This window comes from Atta cephalotes (genome assembly GCF_000143395.1).
Source record: "Atta cephalotes unplaced genomic scaffold scaffold00009, whole genome shotgun sequence".
Classification (NCBI taxonomy): domain Eukaryota; kingdom Metazoa; phylum Arthropoda; class Insecta; order Hymenoptera; family Formicidae; genus Atta; species Atta cephalotes.
Genome location: NW_012130073.1, coordinates 143,218 through 165,593, shown reverse-complemented (window position 1 = coordinate 165,593; position 22,376 = coordinate 143,218). Strand labels below are relative to the sequence as shown.

At 30.0% G+C, this 22,376-nt stretch overlaps 5 protein-coding genes across 5 annotated transcripts in view; 3 read left to right on the top strand and 2 right to left on the bottom strand.

Moving 5' to 3' along the window:
• LOC105627403 (paraplegin) overlaps nucleotides 1–4,527 on the bottom strand; it is a 5,626-nt gene extending 1,099 nt beyond the window's left edge. The window contains exons 1-8 of the mRNA XM_012208686.1: nucleotides 4,354–4,527; nucleotides 3,450–3,740; nucleotides 3,143–3,374; nucleotides 2,759–3,073; nucleotides 2,392–2,560; nucleotides 1,976–2,328; nucleotides 574–1,070; nucleotides 371–493 (exon numbers count right to left, since the gene is read on the bottom strand). Coding sequence (XP_012064076.1) covers nucleotides 371–493; nucleotides 574–1,070; nucleotides 1,976–2,328; nucleotides 2,392–2,560; nucleotides 2,759–3,073; nucleotides 3,143–3,374; nucleotides 3,450–3,740; nucleotides 4,354–4,527 — 2,154 coding nt within the window. The remainder of the gene's footprint in view (nucleotides 1–370; nucleotides 494–573; nucleotides 1,071–1,975; nucleotides 2,329–2,391; nucleotides 2,561–2,758; nucleotides 3,074–3,142; nucleotides 3,375–3,449; nucleotides 3,741–4,353) is intronic.
• A 1,592-nt stretch (nucleotides 4,528–6,119) lies between these two features.
• On the top strand, nucleotides 6,120–7,702 carry LOC105627604 (coenzyme Q-binding protein COQ10 homolog B, mitochondrial). Its single transcript, XM_012208884.1, has 5 exons — nucleotides 6,120–6,127; nucleotides 6,470–6,473; nucleotides 6,606–6,661; nucleotides 6,745–6,873; nucleotides 7,258–7,702. The coding sequence occupies exons 1-5, from the start codon at nucleotides 6,120–6,122 to the stop codon at nucleotides 7,700–7,702; spliced, it is 642 nt and encodes a 213-aa protein (XP_012064274.1).
• A 1,219-nt stretch (nucleotides 7,703–8,921) lies between these two features.
• LOC105627402 (ragulator complex protein LAMTOR3-A) lies at nucleotides 8,922–12,433 on the top strand. The gene is given in 4 exon segments (XM_012208684.1): nucleotides 8,922–8,930; nucleotides 11,294–11,428; nucleotides 11,430–11,522; nucleotides 12,101–12,433. Coding segments are annotated over 4 exon segments (375 nt in total). The 3' UTR covers nucleotides 12,239–12,433.
• Nucleotides 12,434–13,849: 1,416 nt separating this feature from the next.
• LOC105627401 (glyoxylate reductase/hydroxypyruvate reductase-like) lies at nucleotides 13,850–17,761 on the bottom strand. Its single transcript, XM_012208683.1, has 6 exons — nucleotides 17,682–17,761; nucleotides 17,479–17,606; nucleotides 16,474–16,663; nucleotides 15,692–15,855; nucleotides 14,353–14,643; nucleotides 13,850–13,965 (listed from the first exon to the last, which is right to left on the bottom strand). The coding sequence occupies exons 1-6, from the start codon at nucleotides 17,759–17,761 to the stop codon at nucleotides 13,850–13,852; spliced, it is 969 nt and encodes a 322-aa protein (XP_012064073.1).
• Nucleotides 17,762–21,004: 3,243 nt separating this feature from the next.
• Nucleotides 21,005–22,376, top strand: part of LOC105627400 (sulfhydryl oxidase 2-like) — an 8,518-nt gene continuing 7,146 nt past the window's right edge. The window contains 2 exon segments of the mRNA XM_012208682.1: nucleotides 21,005–21,302; nucleotides 21,553–21,805. Coding sequence (XP_012064072.1) covers nucleotides 21,005–21,302; nucleotides 21,553–21,805 — 551 coding nt within the window.

The window sequence follows — 22,376 nt, the reverse complement described above, 5'->3', positions numbered from 1 at the left end:
AACGGTAACGGTAACGTAACGTACTAACTTACGTTAATACAACGTACGTTAGTTTGTATACTCTCTAATATATATATATATATATATATATATATATATATATATATATATATATATATATATATATATATATATTCAATACAAGATATATTTAACAGATATGTTCAACATGGTGTTAGAAAACTAATTTTGAAACTTCTTTTGTTTATAATTTTTTAATAAACAATCAGTAATCGATAAAACTTTTCGATTGTTACTCAGAGTTATGATCTTGACAATATATCAAAACCAAAATAATCGGAGGGACTTCACACAAACTTATGCGTTATTGTTTAATTATAATCCTAAATGTATGTCCAAATATACATACTGTATCTAATTTATCTTTGTTATCCAAAAGCAATTGTTTAGTTCGTTCATATGCTTCGCCTATTATTCTTCTTACCTCGGCGTCCATTAAATTTGCTAATTTTTTACTATATGGTTTATTTTTCTAAAAAAGATAAATTAAACATGATATGCTCGCAAATATAATGAACAGAAAAAAACTCACACAGAAATACTATCTCATACCGTGTTAATATGTTCTTCATCGAAAGACACTAAACCCACAGCTGGACTCATTCCAAATTGTTGGACCTGAAGATATGCTGTTTTTGTCACAGTCTTCAAATCATTTTCGGCACCCGTCGAGATTTTATCAAATGTCACATATTCCGCGACTCGACCACCTAATGTCATACACATGCGTTCGAAAAGTTGCTCTTTACTGTAGAGCTTCTGATCAGATTGAGTATATTGCGCAAATCCCAGTTTTAAATTTGTTCGTGGCACTATCGTTACTTTGAGCAAGGCATCAGTATGTTCCATTAACCATCCTACTAACGCATGACCAGCCTCATGATAGGCGACGATGCGTTTCGTGGATGGTATTAGCGGATTATTTCTCTTTGTCAAACCACCAATCGTTCTGTCAATTGCGTATGTAAGATCGTTATTGTCTACTTGTTTCTTCTTATCCCTCGCAGCATGTAGTGCAGCTTCGTTACAAACATTTGCTATGTCAGCACCTAAAACATTATTTATTCATGCAATTATTGAAATAGTGTTTATATATATATAAAGCTCTTATATAAAGATTATGCATTTCGCGGGTTTCTTCCCAGTGTCCAGATCCATTCTTGGAATATCAATGTTTCATGAAGAATGGATAGAATCCTCTCGTCTGATTGTGACACAAGGATCCATTCTCCCATATGTTAAAGGAATAACAGATCGGATATAAAACAATATTTGAACTCTTCTTAAACCATCCAAAAAAATAGTACAAATCTTAAGAAATCCTGAAGATCAAACCTCCCCTCAGCTCCGCAGGAGTGTACAAAATATCTTGTTCCTGCGGGCAAGTATACATTGGAGAAACTGGGAGAATGGTCAACTCACGGATAAAAGAACACCAACGTGATGTCAAGTTAAAACACGTCACGCAATCAGCACTATCAAAACACAACATCGAAACAAAACATCAAATACTGTTTGACAAAACGATCACAATAGCCAACATTACATCATACTTTTCAAGAAAGTATAGAGAAGCCGTAGATACAAAAACACCCTAACAATGTAAATAGAGATAATGATAACTACAACATAAATAAAATATGGAAAACTATTCTCCCAGTTAATGAGGATTGACCGATCTCTCCCAACCTCCCACCCTCAATTCTCTCCTTTCCCTCCACTATTCCAACAAGTAGCATGATATATAAAAGAGGAATGACCCGGAGAAACAGCTCAGTATCAGATTGCTCCTTGCCCTGATGAAGTAAACTGCAAAGTTTACGAAACGTTGGCATTCCAAGAATGGATCTGAACACGCAAGAAACCCACGAAACGCATAATTTTTATATAGAAAGCATCCGTGGAAGTCTCAAGAATAATATAAAGCTCTTTTTAAAATAAATAAGTGCAATACCACTGAAACCGGGTGTAAGAAAAGCCAGATATTTCGAATATTTCGAAGGTTTGTCTTCTAAAGATATTTTTTTTAGATGAGTCTCGAAGATCTGCTGTCTTTCCTCCAACGTGGGAAGATCGATTAAAATGTGTCGATCAAATCTGCCAGGCCTCAATAATGCCTTGTCCAATACATCTGCCCTATTCGTTGAGGCCAATATAATGACATTTTCTTTTGCTATCATCCCATCCATTTCGACTAAAAGTTGATTCAACGTTCGTTCAGATTCTCGGTCACCAATTCCGAATGAGCTTTCTGAACGTTTTTTGCCAATTGCGTCAATTTCATCGATGTATATAATACTTGGTGCTCTAAGGAATTAAAGCAAATATTAAAGTATTATTAAAATAAACTTAAGAAAGAAATAGACAAACCTCTTTTTAGCCTCTTTAAACAAATGTCTGACTCGAGCAGCACCTAAACCACCGAATACCTCAATAAATTCGGAGCCATTCATAAATAGGAAAGGAACGCTCGCTTCAGTCGCCACAGCTTTAGCTAGTAATGTTTTACCGCATCCAGGAGGTCCCAAAAGTAAAACGCCTGAAAATAGGATTATATTTTTAGAATTCAATTTTATAGCATAAACTTAGAATGATGTTTTATTTATATGTGTGCCTTCCAACAAGCGACACAATGATCATGCATCTTTGTTTAACATTGGCAAATAACAAGGATGATCCATTGTTATTTGTGTCGCTTGTTGGAAGCACACACATGTTTGTGTTTTGGTGCACTTGCCTTGTGGTATTTTAGCGCCCAGTAATTTATATCGTTCTGGTTTTTTCAGATAATCAACAAACTCCATCACTTCTATTTTAGCTTCCTTTAATCCAGCTACATCCCCAAAACGTACACCTTTACCCTTTCCCATTAATGGTTCGATTAGAGTAAATTTTGCCTGTTTCATTTGCGAAATAATTTCGAAAGGTTTAAAAGAGAAACGTTTTCTCACAAAACTAAAAATGATGGCGATTATCAATGGAATAAGTACAAGCATTATGACATTCGTTATATATTCTATCTTTCTTTCGTAAATTACTTGTACTCCTTGACCTAAAATATTTTATTAAAAGATTGTCATTCTAGTGATATTTATTAATACTTTGCAAGTGATTTATTTACCTGCTTTTATGCCAAGATTTTTTTCCACCTTCCTCAGTTTCTCTTCAAAATTGTCAATACTTGGAACAGCCATAAGATATCTCTTGTAAAAGCTTCTCTTTCCTTTAATAATAGCACCATCATGCACCACAATTGTAACATAGTCAATAATAGGATTTACAATAATCGCTTCAACTTCTCCTTTATTCAACATGTCATATACAAATTCATTCCAGGAGACAGAAGTTGCAGGCTATGTAAACATTGTAATACTTTATCTTCTTATGAAAATAATTCCTATGACAAATGTTGTCGAGAAAAAACTTACTTCTGAATTTAAATACATTTCTAGCTGGTATTTCAATGCAATTAATACAACATATATAAACATAAGCAACATGGAGAGTTTAGTGATAATTGATTTCATATTTTCATTTCCGTCATCAGGCTTCTTGTCTGAATTATCTATGCCTGATTTCTTTGATGATTGTTTATTGGAATTATTACATGTAGTATTAAAATATCTAATACTATTAAATCTTGGAGAAAAGCTAAATTTACTACTGCACAACAATGTCGACTGCACAGTATGTAATTCTTTACGAATTTTCTTATAAGCCTAAAAACAAATCCAGCAAATTATTAACATACATGTAGCAGTTTGCAATCAGATTTAAATAGAACATTAGGACTAGAATATTAGGACTAATATTACCGACTAGCAGTTGCATTTACATTAAGCTTGTGTTTTGCTAGATACTGCTGACATAAATCTTATAACAGATTATCAGCAGAAATCAGGCAGAATCTATCATTTTGTAACCATTTTAATAAAATATATTATTTAAATTGTGAAATGATAGATACTGCTTGATATTTGCCATCTTATTCTATATTAATATAATTTCGCTATTTTTACTGGATTTTTTCTGACAAAATTTGTAGCAGACGCCTTGTAAAATCTGTTTCCAAACAAACTTTATTAGGTGCATATTCTCATTAATGATTTTCTTTTCTGTCAAATATATCCATATTATATCTATGTAAAGACCAATTCAGGTTGATTATTATTACACTGGAATAGCCAAATGCAAACGCATAACTTATTGCAATATCTGTTGCCAATCTGTTGACTTATTGCAGACAGTTTACTTATTGAGACAAATTAAAAATTAATTAGTTAAATAAATAGAAATCGGAATAAAAGATCACAGAAATATGTTGATATTTACATGATAAGACATAGAAAGAAATAACCTATGAGTTCCATTATTGTGCGCGTAATTCAAGTGTTTGACGTTGTAAACAAGTTTTTCATTGGGAAAATAAATTCTTTTGGATGGGAAATTAAATATTCGACTTGGCACCATAAAATATCGCTTCGAGTACTTGGTTAAATTCTGCATAATTCGAACTTGAAAGCACTTTAAACGCAAGGGCCGACAAGGGTTGCATTCTGTTTATAGTTCATGGTGGAAAAATAGTCCATGGCACATACAAAAACGTAAACGTGCCTTTACATAGGAGAGTCAAGCGATGAGCGTCGAGTATTGTGACCTTATTATTCACTAAAAACAGGTCACGTGAGCAAAATTGACGAATAGAAATCTCACAATGCTCGATGCTGTCATATAAAGATACATTCACATGCAAGCGTCAAGCAGGCAGCGGAAGCAGTAACCAATCAACGAGGCGATTTTTATAGTTACGTAAAAAAATAATTTTTACTTCACTGCTCATATCGCCCGGATTAATTAGTCACGATTAGTCACCATTTTAGGCTGTGGTTAAAGTCTCGTCACAAATGCTTTGAAGAGTTTGATGGGCCAATTAGAAGAAAGAATTTTACAAACTGACCAATTAAAAAACGCTTTAAAGCGTTTGCAATATCGCTTTGACCATACCCTTAAAGTTTTAATTGTTCCACAATATTGGAAATCGATTCGAGATCTCGGAGAGAGAAGTGACCAATTGCATTTGAACAATAATTCGGTTTGTTCACCAATGTGATTGATCATTTTTTTCTTTCTCTCTATCAATAAAAAAAATGACTCATCAAATTGACGTCAAATCGATGTCGAATTGAGAAGTTTTTTTCAATGAAGCAAAAATATTATATTGATATCGTATCGATTTCGTATCAAGATTTTACATATAAAAGGATATGCAATAATTATAATATTAGGTGTGAGAAAAAGTTTGTGGCGTTTTTTTAATGCCATCTAACGGGAAAAACGCCACGAACTTTTTCCCACACCTAATATTACAATTGAACAAGACAGTAATAACAGGAGTAGCTATTTATCATTTATTTAAGGCAACTCGAAAATAAATCAAAATTCAAACACATATCGAGTTTTTTACCCTCATCAAAGCCATCGGGCTAATTTTGATGTCCAAGACATACCGTTGTATTGATATTAACTTTTTCACTGGATACAACTCAAAGTGCTAAAAACGAAAGCTAATTGTCGTCTCAAATTATGTTTTACAAACATAAATTCATTGCTTTACAAACAAAAATTAATTGCTTTAAGTACATAAATTCTTTGCATTAGCAGTAAATTTGTTTTTAAAACAGTGAATTTGTATAATTAATGCAAAACTTATACATAGAGTTGTATATCAAGTCGAAATGACATTTTAATCTCTGAAATCTTAGTCTCTCTCTCTAAAGTCTTCAACGCTTAATAATTCAAAGCCACCCGCCGCGTTTTTTTGCCAGATTCTTTCGTTTTGAGTGAAAATATATCGAATAATTGTATCGAAAATGTATTTTTTTAGATTATAGATTTGAAGCGGGGGGGAAGTTATTCTAAATAATTATCAAAAAATTGATGATTACAATTGTCACGTACCTACATTATACCATCGACAATTAAATGTAGAAAGTGTTAGCTTTATTTTTAGGTTATATGAGATTTTGACGTGTGAGAGGCTAAAGCTAAACGTGCACGTCAAATATTGTGACATAATTGAATATTTTATTATACTCGACATGCGCAGGTAATGTATTTCATGTAATTTTAATTATACAGTTTAGCATCCCGCAATTAAAAAATTAATAAAATTAAGCTTATTCGACATTAGGCATTTTTGCATGAAACAAAAGAGTCTAGCAGAAATATGCGTTGTTGTGCTTTGAGATTGCCCGAGATTTGCGAGAACAAAGATATTACTCGTTAAAATTGATGACTATTTAGATTAGGAAATCTGTTACATCGATGGCATAGAGAGATACGAGACATGTAAGTGAGGCTAAAATAAATATTTTTTGCTTTAATTACACAAGTTCTCTACTTTAAAAGCACAAATTATTTTCTTATATAATTTTTGTTTTTAAAGCAGAAAAGTACCTGAAATTGCGAGAAATACCTGAAACGTATACATATATGACTATAAAAATGTGATAGCAGCGCGTGCTCATACATTTCCTAACTTGTAAATAATCATCAACTTTATCAATTAACATTTTGATTCATAGGGCAGAACGACGCTTATTTCTGCTAGATTCTTTCACATCATACAAAAATGTATCAAGTAAGCCCAATTTTAATTTTAATTTTTGAGCTACAGGATGCAAAACTGTAAAAATATTTTACCAGTTTGTAAAAACATTTTAGGCACGCATTGATCCTGACACAATTAACATTGCCTTGGAAATATGATTTTTTTAAATGGAATTTGTGGCGAATGTACAGAACACGAGCAAATCATAAAACCAAAGAATACGAAGGTCGCAAATTAGTGGGGTAATAAGAACAGAGAGGAAAAGATTTTTTAATAATCCTTTTATTTTATAATAATTTGTTTTATTTTATACTATATTAAATAATATTTAAAATGATATTTATATTTATTACAAACTTTTACTTATATTTTGATATATTAGATTCATTTGTTTTAATTGATCTTGTTGCGCAATTCATCTTTTCTTTTTTTTTTCTCATAATAGGCAAAAAAAGGGGAAAGATGAGTATTGTGTAATAAGTTTAGCTAAAAGAAACAAATCTATTTAAATAATTCATATATATATTTAAATAATTCATATATTTAAATAATTCATGTATATATTATAAATTGTGTATATTTTCATTATAAAATATATCCAAGTATCCAAATTTTTTGTTCTTTAGCTTTTCAATGGAGAAAATGTACTACGTAGTTGCCGATGTGGGAAATTATAAAAATTTTTTACCCTTTTGCAAAAAATCTGAAATTACTTTGAAAACCAAAGACTTCTTGAAGGCCAATTTAGTAATTGGGTTTCCACCTATAAACGAAAATTATACTTCAACAGTGACTACAGTATATCCAAGGCTAGTTAAAGCCGAATGTAAGGATGGCAGATTGTTTCATCATTTAGATACCCTGTGGTTATTTAGTCCTGGACTGAAAAATAATTTAGAAACATGTGTGATTGACTTCTCCTTGTCTTTTGAGTTTAAGTCTACCATTTATTCTCATTTGTCAAATTTATTTTTTAATGAAATTGTGAGACAAATGGAGAATGCTTTCCTTGAAGAGGCTGTAAAAAGGTATGGCCAACCATGTTTAAAAACAGTACGGCTACAAAGATGACACAAGATATCTATAGAAATCATTGAATATATAGATAATATTTATTTTTTGACTTAATGAATTTATCTATTGTTACCTAATTCTTTTTAGAATAAATATATGTAACCTTAACAAGAATATATAATAATAATAAGACAATAAAGTTATAGGCTCTCTAAACCTAAAAAGAACAATTTAAAAAGGAACAAAAATCAATAAGAACCAATCAACACAGAGCAGTAACGTGTAAATTATTTATTAACAAAATTAAAGTTAATGATATATGTGAATTAACGCATCAAAAGACGCATTAAAAAGTGTATCAACTATTATCAACTGCCTCAAGTCAAAATAGAAACAGTCAGTGCACTGGAAAGAGCGCTAAGAATTCAGTTAATCTAGAAAATTCTCAACTAAAGTCACTTTATTGAGTATTGCAAACGCCTTCATTTTGAAATGCGGCCATTTCAAAAATTTACACATTTGTATATACATATATTCTTTATTTAAGAAAAATGAAGCCATCAAATAAATGTTTTTTAATTGTAATTAATAATAGTTTATTTATGACCAAAAAAATATGTATAAATGCTTAATTTAGACTTTTTTATTTAGATTGTGTTTCAAAATACTGAAAATCTATAGTGCACGCGTAACATAAACTATAATAATTTCAATGCTGCAGTAAATTTGGAACACAACCTTCATAGGATAATATCTAATTATTTCCAGTATTGCTATCGTTATTATGCGCAATTTCACTCTTATATTCTTTCCATCATGCCACCAATCATGTTTGAAACTTCCGCCATATTGACGCAACATTTCAGAAATCAATTGCGATACTTTATAAATTTAGTGACTTTACACTACGAATGCTTCGAGGCATTTTTTTGATTGGTCAATTAGTAAAATTAATCGAAAAAAAATGTTACCTTTCTATCTATGACGGTAGGTCTGTTTTTTATTGCTGCGCTCTCTGAATTGAAGTGAATCAAACGTATATTTTTGTTTCGTTTCAATTTATTGCACCGTGTACACCAGTTCAGAGAGTGTAGCAGTAAAAAACAGACCTTAGGGACTGGTTTCATCAACGCTGATCAAGTTTAAGCGTGATTAACTGTCAACCGAAATTAGTCAATTTTTATAGTCAGTCAATAGTCATAGCAGTGTGCGCTTCAAAGGATTAATCCTGTCACTTGATTGTCGTTTACAAATTTGTGCACGTTCTTTGGAAAGAATGACAGTGGTAAGTTAGGACATCCGGTATAAAAAAGCTTTATATTATATATTAAGTTTAAGGTTATACGCTTTGTTTTGTTTATGATGATTCCACAGTGAGTCTGTAGAAAGTTTCTAAATAAAATGAATACACGATTCATTTAAGTCCAATTACATTTAATTAGAACAGAACTTACAATCGGAAAGAAAACAAGAGAAGAACAGAAGTTTCAAAAATGTCACAGTGTAATATTAATATCGTAATGTAATATAATCTTAATATCGTGTTAAATAAGCAAAGATCGATTCTAGTACTTCGTACAGTGACAGATTGCTTATTCTAAACTTATCTGAAACGAGAAAATTATCAAATATCGCCACTGCAAGGCCTCGCAAGACACGACCGCTTGTACAAAGATCCATAAAAAAAGGGAAGAGCAACAGTGATGTTCAAAACTTTTGACAGATGAGCAACTTTCAAAAATAATGCCATCTCTCGCGTTTAGTTTAATGTAATTACCAACAGATCAAAATTATAATTCATATTCTCAATAGAGTCTGTAATCGGTAGTCCTAAATCTTATCGGTGAATCAATCAAGTTAACCAATTTTTTTAAGATTGACCAAATTTGAGTTTGAGTTTATTCCTTTCTATTAATCGAGATAAATGACTCGCTATTAACATTTAACTACTTATAAATGCGAAAAGTCATAGTCACCTATTTAGATTAAGATTGTTTATTTAAGATCTTTTATAAGACTACCGACCCATGATAGAATCAGCTTTATATATAAAATAGAAATCTTTTTTTATCATGCTGTTGTAGAAGTTTTAAAAATTGTGACAAAAGAATTGATCATATATTGCATATGATATATTGAGTTGTTCGGAAAGTTCGTGCCGATTTTGAAGGAAAATTGAAACGCAGATTTAAATTTTAGTATACATTTATTAAATGTATTATGTAGGTTAGTCGGCACGAACTTTCCGGACAACCCAATAAATAATAGATGTATTAATAAAAGTTTGTTTAACTTATCTCATAGAAGAAAGCAGACTATCTGTTGCAATATGACAGTATAACAGAAGACATATTTCCTCATTATTTGATTTCCAGATATGTATTGCAACAGATTGTCTGTACTCGTATTTTGTCGACAGACTTGTCGATATTATCTATCAGTAGATTATTAATAAAAAAACCACATTCAATCTGTCAGTTTGTAAACATTTAAATGGAATAAATAATTTAGATGAAGATGAATCTTTATTATTCTCAATATTATAAGAGAATACATCATTTAAATGATTACAAAATGGCAACTTTTGTTCAGTTTCTCCAATCAATTTACCATTATATTATCTTCTATTTCTATTATGCTGATTCTATAATGAGTTGGTAGATGGGTAATTCCTAAATCTTATCGATGAATCAATGAAATTGGCCAGTATCCAATTTTATACGATGAAGACTACCAATTTTTTTAGAATTGGCCAAATTCGATTTTGTATTTATTCTCCTATCGATCTAAACGATTCGCTGTATAATTAATAACTTGTAGATGTAAAAAATCATAGTGTCCTATTTTGGTTAAGACTGGCTGAGACTTAAAATTTTCGACTATCTCTACTCATTGTAGAATCAGCTTTAAGTTTGTTCGTGTTGCATGTTCCACCAAGTACAGAGTGAGTAGGAGCTATGGTAGGATCATGTTGAAACATGTAACATGATCAAATTTATTGATATTCTCAACAAAATCGTAGCATACTTTCAAAATCTATTTTTTAACAGATTTGTTTGGTCAGGTCATTAGAATGATTTATAAAGAATACTCTTAAAAAATTGCACATCTGACATTAATAAATCTTTTTTGAAATTTTTAAAAAATTTTTCAAGCTTGGCTATTTTATTAGTAATAAAAAAATTTTTTAGCGATATTTTATTTGAATAATTATTTAATAATTATTCAAATAATTGAATAAATTATTTAATGCCATAAATTGCGAAATGACAAGAAATATTATGATTTCATAAAGTATATACAGTATTTCCTTTGAAATAAATATAATAAATAACATTCTAATCTAAAATTTTGTACAATTTTTGGAGCATTTGTGGAGCAGAGTATCAAAACAAAATTTGTAAAACGAATTATGCTTACAAGAAATTTTATTCTGACAAATATTTCTAAAACTTTTCTTATCGTGTGCCATCTCTATGCTTTTTTAATTGAAATCAATCATCTTTTTGCATTTATATCTACATACAATACTATATTGTTATATATTTACAATTGACACAATAATCGCAGCAGGTTAAACATATTAGTAATTATCAATCATTTTCTTTGAAATATCATTTATTATGAATTATGATTTTGTTATTTTAGGAATTGAAGAAATTTCTTTATGGACTATTAACTGATGTGGAAGGTTTGCATAGCATATTGATTACTGACAGGGATGGAGTACCTGTTATATCCGTAGCTAATGAAAAGGCACCAGAGTTAGCTACAAGAGCCAGTTTTTTTATCTACTTTTGGCATGGCTACGGATCAAGGAAGTAAATTGGGGCTTGGCAAAAATAAAACCATTATATGCATGTATAGTAATTATCAGGTAAAATACATAACAAATTGTATCAAATATACATTTATATTAAAATTTATGCATAAATTTTATATTATTTTATGTAATTTTATGTAATTTCAAAACAAAATTATAATTGAGATCTTGAAAATTATATAAACACATAGAGATAATAAGTAATAAAAAAAGATAAAAGAACAATTATTTAAATATTACTAGTAATAATTTATTTAATAAAATCGTTTTAATATTGGTTATTTTATTAAATATTACAAACTTTTATCATTATTAAATAATTTATATTTTTATAAATATCAAATAATTTTTTTTAAGTCACTTCTATATATGTATATATATATATAATTTTAATTTTTAAATTTAAATTAAATTAAATTATTTGAACTATACTAAAGATATTACAAAATAAATTCTAAAATTGTTAATGTATTATGTATGGATATAATTTGTGCTGATTGATTTTAGAAGTTGTTTTCATAATTACCTAATAATATTTAAAATTAATAATAATATTTAATATTTTTATATTCATTATTATATTCTTTATGTTTATTATACATTATTATATTCTTTATGTTTTTCTTTTTCAGGTAATTCAGATAAATAAGTTGCCATTGGTCATTAGTTTTATTGCTAGTCACAATTGTAATACCGGTCATGTATTATCATTGGAAAATAAGATTGATCCTATCTTAAGTAGTTTAAAAAATGCAGTGGTGGAAGCCTGATGGTTACCTGTTGTCCATTATGGATGATAAATGCTGAATACTGTTCAGATATAAATTTATAAGTTAAGTTGCAATTATTATATAAACAATAATCTTTTTTCAAGAATATCAAATATGTTTTTACATTTTTATTTGCTTATGTTTATTCATATTGCTGCAAGTGTGTTTTGAAAAATGAAAGATCTTTTAGAATGATTATTACATGATATTTTAATGCAGAAATCGGTAAATATGCCGATAGGGAGACCGCTCTGATGACCTTGACATAAGCAGAAGAAAGATAAGGTGGCTCTTCGCGTGGAAGTTGCACTCCCTTAAGCAGAGGGGAGAGGTAGAGTGGAATTCGCTTCATGTAGAAAATCCAACATCCCTTAGTAAAGAGAATATGGAGTAGTTCTTAATATTATATAGCGGAAATGAGACGTTATTTCTTAAACTTGTTGATTAATAATTCTTTTCACGAATAACGAACGATAAAATCTCTTAAGATTATTATTGAGTCAAGATCAAAGTCATTAAAGCGATTTTCTCCGATCGGCATATTAGTCCAGAAATCTATTAGAGAGATATTTCTTTTTAAGAAATGCAGAGGTGTAATCAAAGTTATAATATTATTTATTTATTAAGAAAATACTTAATATTTTTTATGAAAATTGTCATGTGTAATAACGTTTCAATTTATTAAGTGACATTAAGTAATTTAGTAAGTAATAAATTGTTAAAAACTTTTTGAAATTTGATAGATTTTAGATAAAGAGAGAAGAGAATAACAAATTTTAAAATCATGAGACTTCAAGCCATTTAAATATACTAATGTTTGTAAAATTTTTAAAAATATCCTACGAAAGTACCTTTTATAAGATCATTTCAATATGGCAATTAATTAAATAATTGGATTTGATAAGCAAGATTTTAGAAATATTTCTAGAGATGTACTCACTTAATATAAATGTAATATTTATTTCATTGTTTAACCCTTAAGTAGACACACAAAATCATTCTCTGATTGTTATGAAGCAATAGTTTTGGAGCCCCTCCCCCCTCCCCCTCTCCCGAGGAAACTAAATATTGGATCATTTTATTCATTTTTTATTCATGATACTCCCATGTGACTCCTTTTAAAACTAGAAGTCCATCTAGGAGAAGAAAAGAAAAAGTGGCTGTAATCCCCATTCTGCGCTTACTTAAGGATCGAGGCTTCTGATTAGTTGCTGCAACCCATTTTTAAAAAAAACAGTCTCATAATTTTGTTTTATCCAAATTCTCTATTTATAAAAAAAAAGGCAAGAATTTCAATCATTTCTCACTTCACATCACGATCCAATATGACCGCGGCGACTAGTCAGGAGCTTTAATCAGTATAGTAAATTTATTAATGAATAAATTAATTTTATAAATAATTTTGATTATATAATATATAGTATAAAAATTATAGTATAAAAATTAAATTGGGATTTGCCGAGTGATTATATTTATGTAATTTGAAGAATCAAAGAGGATCTTGTTACATCATGAATGATCATACATTTTAATAATGATCATACACATTAGTAATATTTTTAAATAAATTGATAAAATGTAAGAAATGCATAACACAAGAAAAGTGAGTTGCTATAAAGAGTAAATCAAAGGTTTATTCTCAAGACCATCAAGAATGTTTTGCGCAGCGACTACCGACATATCGTTACGGGTCTTGATTGTCGCGCTACCTATATGTGGCGTAATTGCTGTAATTATCAAAATAAAAAATTAATATGTATTATACATATATATAAATTATAATACATCGTAATAGTATTACATTCCTTGAATATTTTGAAATTATAGAATTTCTAAAGCATAATCGATTTATTGAATACTCAAGTGTGTGATATCGCATGTTACAAGAAAATAATAAGAAAATAAAAATGACGACTTTTAAATTTGTACATATTATTAAAATATACAAAGAATTATTTTAGCACTTTAGATTCAAGCTAAGCTGCTTAGTCTTTATTTCTTATCTGTTGCGTGTTCACATCGCGATCTAATATGATACCTACTTAATAATATAAAATACTCAAATGTATCGTATGTTACAAGAAAATAACAAGAAAATAAAAATGATTACCAACCGACATTAGGTAGTTTTAAAAGTTCATGATCCGGAGGTAGCGGTTCTGGTTCGGTAACGTCTAATCCGGCAGCGAATATCTTCTTATTACGAAGAGCTCTCACAAGTGAATCGGTATTGACAATTTGACCACGAGACACATTTACGAAGATGGCTGTTTTCTTCATCTTATCAAAAGTGTTATCATCAAAAAGTCCTCGAGTTTCGTCATTTAGAGTTGCTGAGATTACGATAAAATCACTCTGTTTTAGAAGCTCATCCAGAGATACAAACGTTGCCCCAAGTTCATCACCTGAATTATGTTAGTTAATTTAAAAGACTGTTATGCAAAAATTTTTTAACAATCCTATAATATAAATTCACTATTTTAATTTAAAAAATGCAGCATAACTTTTTACGAAGCTATACATTTTACTAGAGATTTTTACATAATTATTCAAATTCATTTATTATCTACTATTTAATTAATGAATATATATTGCTTCTTGAAAAAATCTACTCTAAATAATATAATAAATAAATTTTTTTAACAATGAGCGTATCATTTTAATTGCCCACTTCTAATATCTTCTAAATCCAAGATCTACCTCACTTCCTCCTTTGCTTAGAGATTTCGATTGTCCGACTCATCCCATACTTTTTTTTAATGTGCCTTCTCCCCCCCCCCCCCTCCCTCTCCCCTAGACAGCTAGAGGGACCGTTTCGCGTGAAAAGCTATATTATGTAAGCAGAAAGGGAAGCGTGGAGTAATTGTTAGTATTATAGTGTATAGCAGAAAAATGAGATATTATTTTTTATAAACTTTTCTTGTTAATAAAACTTTTAAACGAAGAACGTTTACTAACTGAAACTTGTTGGAGGTCACTTAAGATCATGATCTTGACAAGGTATGCTTAACAATGTATGTCAAAATATGAAAATGTAAAAAAAAAACAATTTTTTATTTGACCTTGAAAATGACCTTGTCAGTAATTTTCATGATCATATTTGTAATCACACCATAATACTAGTATACCAATCGACAATAAAATCGGAAGTTTCATCTTTTCGAAAGTTCCTATAATTTTTACCTTTTACATTTTCTACGATGGCTGTATCCGAGAAACACATTATTGCATTAATTGTTATCATTCAAGAGTCCATTTATTCGAGATGGGCAATTAAAAGATAGAACATTCGGTATACAGATAATAAGTAAATATTTGTAAATGAACATTGTACTGACTGCGCCCGATACTATCAGCGCTAACTTGCTTGTAACATTCCATCCTTGTTTTATATATATATATGATACATTACCATTGAAAAAAAATTACTTTTCTAATAAATTATTAGTTTACCTGCTTTCTTGCGTGAATGTCCGGTATAAATGAAACGCCCTACTTCGAAACCCATTAATCGTTTAACTATTGCTTGGCCAATATTTCCTAGGCCGAAGATGCCAACTGTAGAACCTCGTAAATCTTGTCCCAGCAACCATTGTGGTCTCAATCTTGACTCACCTCTTAATTATATTATTATGTATGACATCTATCACTATTTAATTTTCAGTTAAGCAACTACTTAAATGAAGACTGATAAAAATAGATTAAATAATAATTTTATTGCTTTCAGCTATTCATATGTATAGATGATATGATAACATCATCTTTTATGTAAATATATGTGTATTAATTCAGTATAAATAAAATAATATAAAATAATAATGATAAAAATAATATAAAATAAAATGGAAAGATATTTATCAAAAAGAGATCTGATATTCATTTAATAAAAATATGTTTTGATGTTATTGATTACATCTAATCTTATTGGCTTTTCAGCATAGATTTTGTTTGAAAAGCCAATAAGATTAGATAGCTATTAATTTCTATCCACTTCTTTCTATTATCTTATTTATAGGCTATTTAGCCTAATTTTTAAATTTTTTCTTTCTCTCCACACACACACACACACACACACACACACACACACACACACAATCCACATGAATAAAAAATTGAAAAGCTGTTCCATATAAAGTATTCATACGGAAAAAGAAAGTGCTGTTTTATAAATATAAATAGGAGGATGGAGAGAAATAGGTTAACTTATATAATTTAAAATAAGATAAAACAATTACTCTTCCAATTTGATGCGACCTTCATGAGCGCGTCTTGCCGCCGATAATATTAAGAGCACCGCAATTTCCGCCACTGCAGTGGATACCACTATCGGTGTGTGCCCGACTTTGATTCCTCTTCTTTTAATTTCTGGAACATCTAAATGATCGTACCCGGTCGACATTGTCGATACGACTTTTAAATTTGGCCCTGAAAAAAAAACGAAAATCGAATTCGTCACGATAAAATTTTGTAATCGCTTTTTTAGAAAAATATAATATCTAGCCTGTAAAAATAGGCAAATTTTAAGATGGAATAACTTTGTGAAAAATCATGGTATTGAGGTGTTTGAGAAAAGCCTTTTACAGCTTGAAATCTTTATTTTTCAGATCGGTACTTTAGAAAACGATCTTACTGATATTTTATAGAGTTATGCAAACATAAATGAAAATGCATCGAATCTCAAAGTTTTTTACGAAATTTGTCAAGTTCCATGGCGCGGATTAAAAATTGCACATAAATACGGATTAAAAATTGCAATAAATATTTTCGAAAGAGCGAATCTTCATCTTTCATTTGTTTTTTTTATCAAGCTCTCAGTACGATTATTTTTCATCGAATTATTCAATATTGAAGCAAGAAAGGCCTATCACTTGACACGACGATATTTTGTTTTTTCAATTTAAAAAGTATTAAAACTATTTAGCGCGTTTCAAGTAGTCGCGACTGTGCTGTCAGTTTTCATTATTAAATTAAATTAATCATAATTAAATTATTAAATTTTATTTAATTGTTTATTAAATTTTATTTAACTTTAAATCATTTTAAATCTTATTCTTCTCTTACACTTTTTCATATTTTACTCTAGCATTTATAAGAAACGATCAAGTTTCAAGAATATATTTTTTTAAATAAAAATGTTGAATAATTAATTTCGTTTGAGAATATTTGAATGATCATATAATTATGGAATTGAAGAGCAAAAAGGAAGTTATATGGAAAAAATTAATAAAATAGATTTTTACCGGCAACATCGAGGAACTCGCTATTGACAATATGATGACTAGCGAGAAATACAGCGTCATGTCCAGGAAGAGCTTGCAACATTTGTTCTCGAGTGCTTATGTCAGCTGGTATAATAGTGACGTTACATCTATCAATAATGTAACAGTAAAAAAATTAATGATTTATATAATCTTTCGAGTATTCCGGATTTATTCAGACTTACTTTGTGCGAAGCAAATCGATACCGGGAGCAGGAACATCATTGCTCGACACCAAAACACGTGGTAAAGCCGATAAACTCATCACGCTGTTTAAGAAAATTGAAATAAAAATAATTGTATAATAAAATAAATGTATAATATATAAATGTATAAAATAAATATATAATAATTCTCTCATATCAAACACGAATTCGTTGAAATCACTTGTGGATACTATGGACATATTATACTCACGTAATTTTTAAATATTTTTCTTGAACAAATGAAACAGAAATTAGTGCGAAGTCTTTTAGTTTGAAGGATCATTCATTGACACGTCACGCCGCGATTACAATCGTTGGAAGAAATTTGACAAACGCTAAACGCAACGAGATGTAGACTTCCATTATTTATTTTCACGTATAACTGTACACGTATACTTGTACTGATAACAGTGATACCCAGTGACACCTATATCAGTATTCGACAGAATGCCTTGCTCTCGAGATTACATGCACCCAGATATATGTAACTAACGCAAATCGGTTTGTGACTACAAAACAAAGATAACACGATATTCATGATGAAACCAGTTGAACCTATCAAGCAGGAATTCTCATCCAAGTAAAAAATAAACCGTTAATCCCTGTATTCTGTGTCTCGTACTATGTGTTCATATAATATATAACGACAATTTTGCGCAGCTTAATTTTTTACTATAAAATAATTGCGCAACTCTTATTAGGAGCATATAACGATTGCATAACGAATTCTATTTTTGCTGCCAGGGTCAAAAGTGAGTGAGGTCGAATGAAGCAGGATGAGTTGGAACGTAATTCATAATCCGTATACCATACGATATTGCAATATATAGACTATACGCTCCATTGTCAACAAACACTGCTTCAATTTGTTTTAGAGAACATTTCATTCATCAGCGGACAAACTTTTTTTTTATCTCGCGAATACTAAAATAGTGAAACAATAGATAAAGAATCTCTCAATGTTTCGCGTAGTTGATATTTTGCAATAATGTGAATGCAGATACGCGATCAACGCTGAAGTCATGTTATCCTTTTCTTAATTAATTGTTAAGAAGAAGAAAACCCAATTTTAGCGTTCATCGCGTGTTTCAATTGCAACACCGATTTTTGCATATATATAGTGACATATACCGATCGAGTAGCGGAGATCCCAATAATGAATATGAATACTGCATACAGGTAACATTTTGCGAGACATGATGGCTCGATCGCGGATGGGACGCGGACTACGGACTTAATTGACTTTATCAAGGCGTTCATATTTATTGCACTTAATTTAATGTAATAAATGCATATAAAATAACTTAAAAAGTAACTTGTAAGTAAATTTTCTCAATCCTGTATTCAACCTTATAGCTGTGTGCAATTCAAACCTTGGAAGGAAAGCATACTTGAAATAACACCGCGTTCAAATTCACCGCGTATTCTTCCCTTGTTAATAATTCTGAGCTGAATTCCATATTCCATTTAACGCTCAAGCCTATTCTACAATGTGCTCTTTGTTTTCCTTTTTGTTTTTTTTACCTTTTGTTTTTTTTCTCCTTTGCAACCATATAATCATTTTATCAATGATTGTATTTCTTGGTACACATTTCTTGTTTCTTTCGAAGTTCATTAACTTTTATCTCGGGCGACATAAAACAAAAAATCGGAAAAAGCAAAAAAACAAGATGTAAATAATAGCAAAAAGCAAGAAAAAGGGAACAAAAAGCATATTGTAGAGCAGACTTCACACGTTCGTGGAATCATTTATCCTTGTCGTTTATCAAAACAGAGACAAACGCAAGTGTTGCGAGCGTTAAGTATTGGCCAGGGATGTGAACACTATAAACATGCACGAGCATATCCTATACCCTAGTCTTTGGATGAATTCCCTGTTTCACGCACAGTCATGATCATGATGTGCATAATACATCATTTATCCTTCATTATTATTCCTTTCAGTGAACAATAATCCCATATAATCACGTGATATAATTTACGCATGGTTACAGAGGAGCCCTCTGCTCTGCCCTGCCGCGGAAAGATTTGATGCCTCCATTTAGCAGTTTGGCATCGCTGCACTGTACTGTACTACTGTACATAGTGTAACATAGTGCACATCAGTGACATCAGTGGACTTAGGTTATGTTTCATCATATCGCGATTCGGATTCGTGATCGGTGCCACTGCCATGTATGTACGTACGTACATGCATGCGTACATACATGCGTATGTACGTCAATATAAATTAGTAAATTAGGAAATTACTTCCTCTGATGTTAAGGTGGAACCTGGTGGAACCAACGAGATCTCACATTTCAAAGTATCAGCCGATTGGGAACGTATCTGTCGAAAAATACGAGGTGACACGTCGAAAAGTACTGTACCTGTACGGTATTTTTTCATTTTGTCATTAGATTAGCAATCTATCATTATTACACTGGACTGCATGTAAAATGACATTATTTGCTTATCTCTTTGTCTTACCATTCGACTTTTCACGCATAAAATTACGCATTCCTATGGAATGTTCAACGATTTTTCCCCGTTTTAAAAATCAAATTAATTACATCCAAGTTTCATTCTCTTTGCAGAAAGTTGAGTGAATTTTTCCCATTTTATTTTAAGAAAAATTCAGATTATACCTTTATTAATCTTGTGAAAAACAAATTTATATTTAATTATATTTTAAAATAATATGTGCGAGGTATTGCATAATCACTTCTATTCTTATTTCAATCGGCAGTTCTTTAATTCTTAATTAATTTTGAACTTACTCTTGAAAAATTTTCTCTTGAAAAATCACTGATGAGGAAATAATCTCAATCTCTATCCTGTTTTTAAGTTTTTTGAAGTTTGCTAAAATTTAATTATTATAAAATTAACTGAAAAATAAGTCTGTCACATATCTTTTTTCTCCTGAAGTTTAGTTTATCAGAAATACAATAAAATAAGAAATTTATGGAAATAAACATGGAAGTAAATGATGCACATAGAAAATAATGAAAAATATATTTTGTTTACTGGATAGATTTACAATTAAGATTTTTTTATATATTTTACTATGTTTTATTATGTTATTTTTAACTGCAATTCTTGGAGTAATATTTTTTGATAGTGAGCTTAAGTAGAAAAGAATCTTAATTGTAATACTGAGACTTGAAAGAATAAGTATAAGATAAAACTGTTAATCATTGCTCTACAAAATATATGATATTTAAATTACATTTAATGTATTACTTTAATGGTCAATTGATATTTCATAATTATAGACCAAGTAGAAGTGGTTGGATTCTAATGTCAATTATTAGAGATGCAAGATGGAGCAGCTAGAAGTAACAGGGATTATACTAAGATTGTGCCTATTCAACATTCTAATGATAAACTGGATCAGTGCAACTGCAATAGCTCATAAGGATCAGTCTCGAAGTCTGATTAACTTAGGTGGTCAAGGCTTATATAATGCCAGCGATGATGTAGTAATACTCAATGCCACAAATTTCAAAACAAGTGTTTACGAGAGCACCAGGAGTTGGCTTGTTGAGTTTTATAACAGTTGGTGCGGCTTTTGTTACAGATTCGCACCGACATGGAAGGCTTTGGCAAGTGATGTTCTACGTAAGTTCTCAAGTAATCTCGCGAGCAAATAGAAAAGACGCTACTAGACATAATTATTTGTGTTGAATCTAGTTATCTGAGTAATCTTCTCGAAAAATTAAGTAAATTAAGACTTTTTAGTCGGAATAGGAAAGAGAAAACGGTGACTAATAAAATCGTTTATTTTTTATTCATTTACATATACTACATAATAATTAAATAAATACAGATACATAACATAATAATTAAATAAATAAAAATAATGTTTTAGCTTGGAATGACATTGTCGTCGTTTCGGCTATAGATTGTGCCGATGATGACAACAATCCGATCTGTCGTGAGTACGAGATTATGCACTATCCAATGTTAAAATATTTCTCTATAAACGCACACTCGCCGTCCTTGGGTATAGTGATAGAAAAGGGGGACAGCATTGATTCAGTGAGAAGTAATTTAATTGACAGGCTCGAAACGGAACAACAGGAAGGACGAGGATCTACATGGCCTAACATTGCACCATATAGGTATGTCAAAAATTTTCCATAGCTAATTCCTGTGTATGTATCTTCTCGTTATAACTAAACAAAAAATTATTTTTGTTCTCCGCATATATTATTTTTTATAATTTTTTATAATTATTTCGTTAGGGTTTTTTTTTATTAAACATGTTATCAAATTTATAATAATTTAATGTTTGTGAATAAGACGAAAAGGCAATTTTTTTCTTTCGTAATTGTGAATAAGTCAAGAAAATAAATTTTTCCAAAAAAATTTTTTCTTTAATCCTCTTAAATTAGTTATTTTCTTACTACTAGTAAAAATGTTATTAAAGACTTTTGTTGTACTTTTTTTCAAGTTTTGTTATAATTTTCCTAAAATTCTATTTGCATGATTTGCGACGAATAAAATATTTGTACATATTTACTAAAAGTATATAAAGAATTGTTTTAGCACTTTAGAGCACTTTAAGCTTGACTGCTTAATCTTTATTTCTTATCCGTTGTGTGTTCACATCGCGCAATCTAATATGATACCTACTTAATAATACAATAATGTATAATAGTAATGAAAATATATTATACACACACATATATA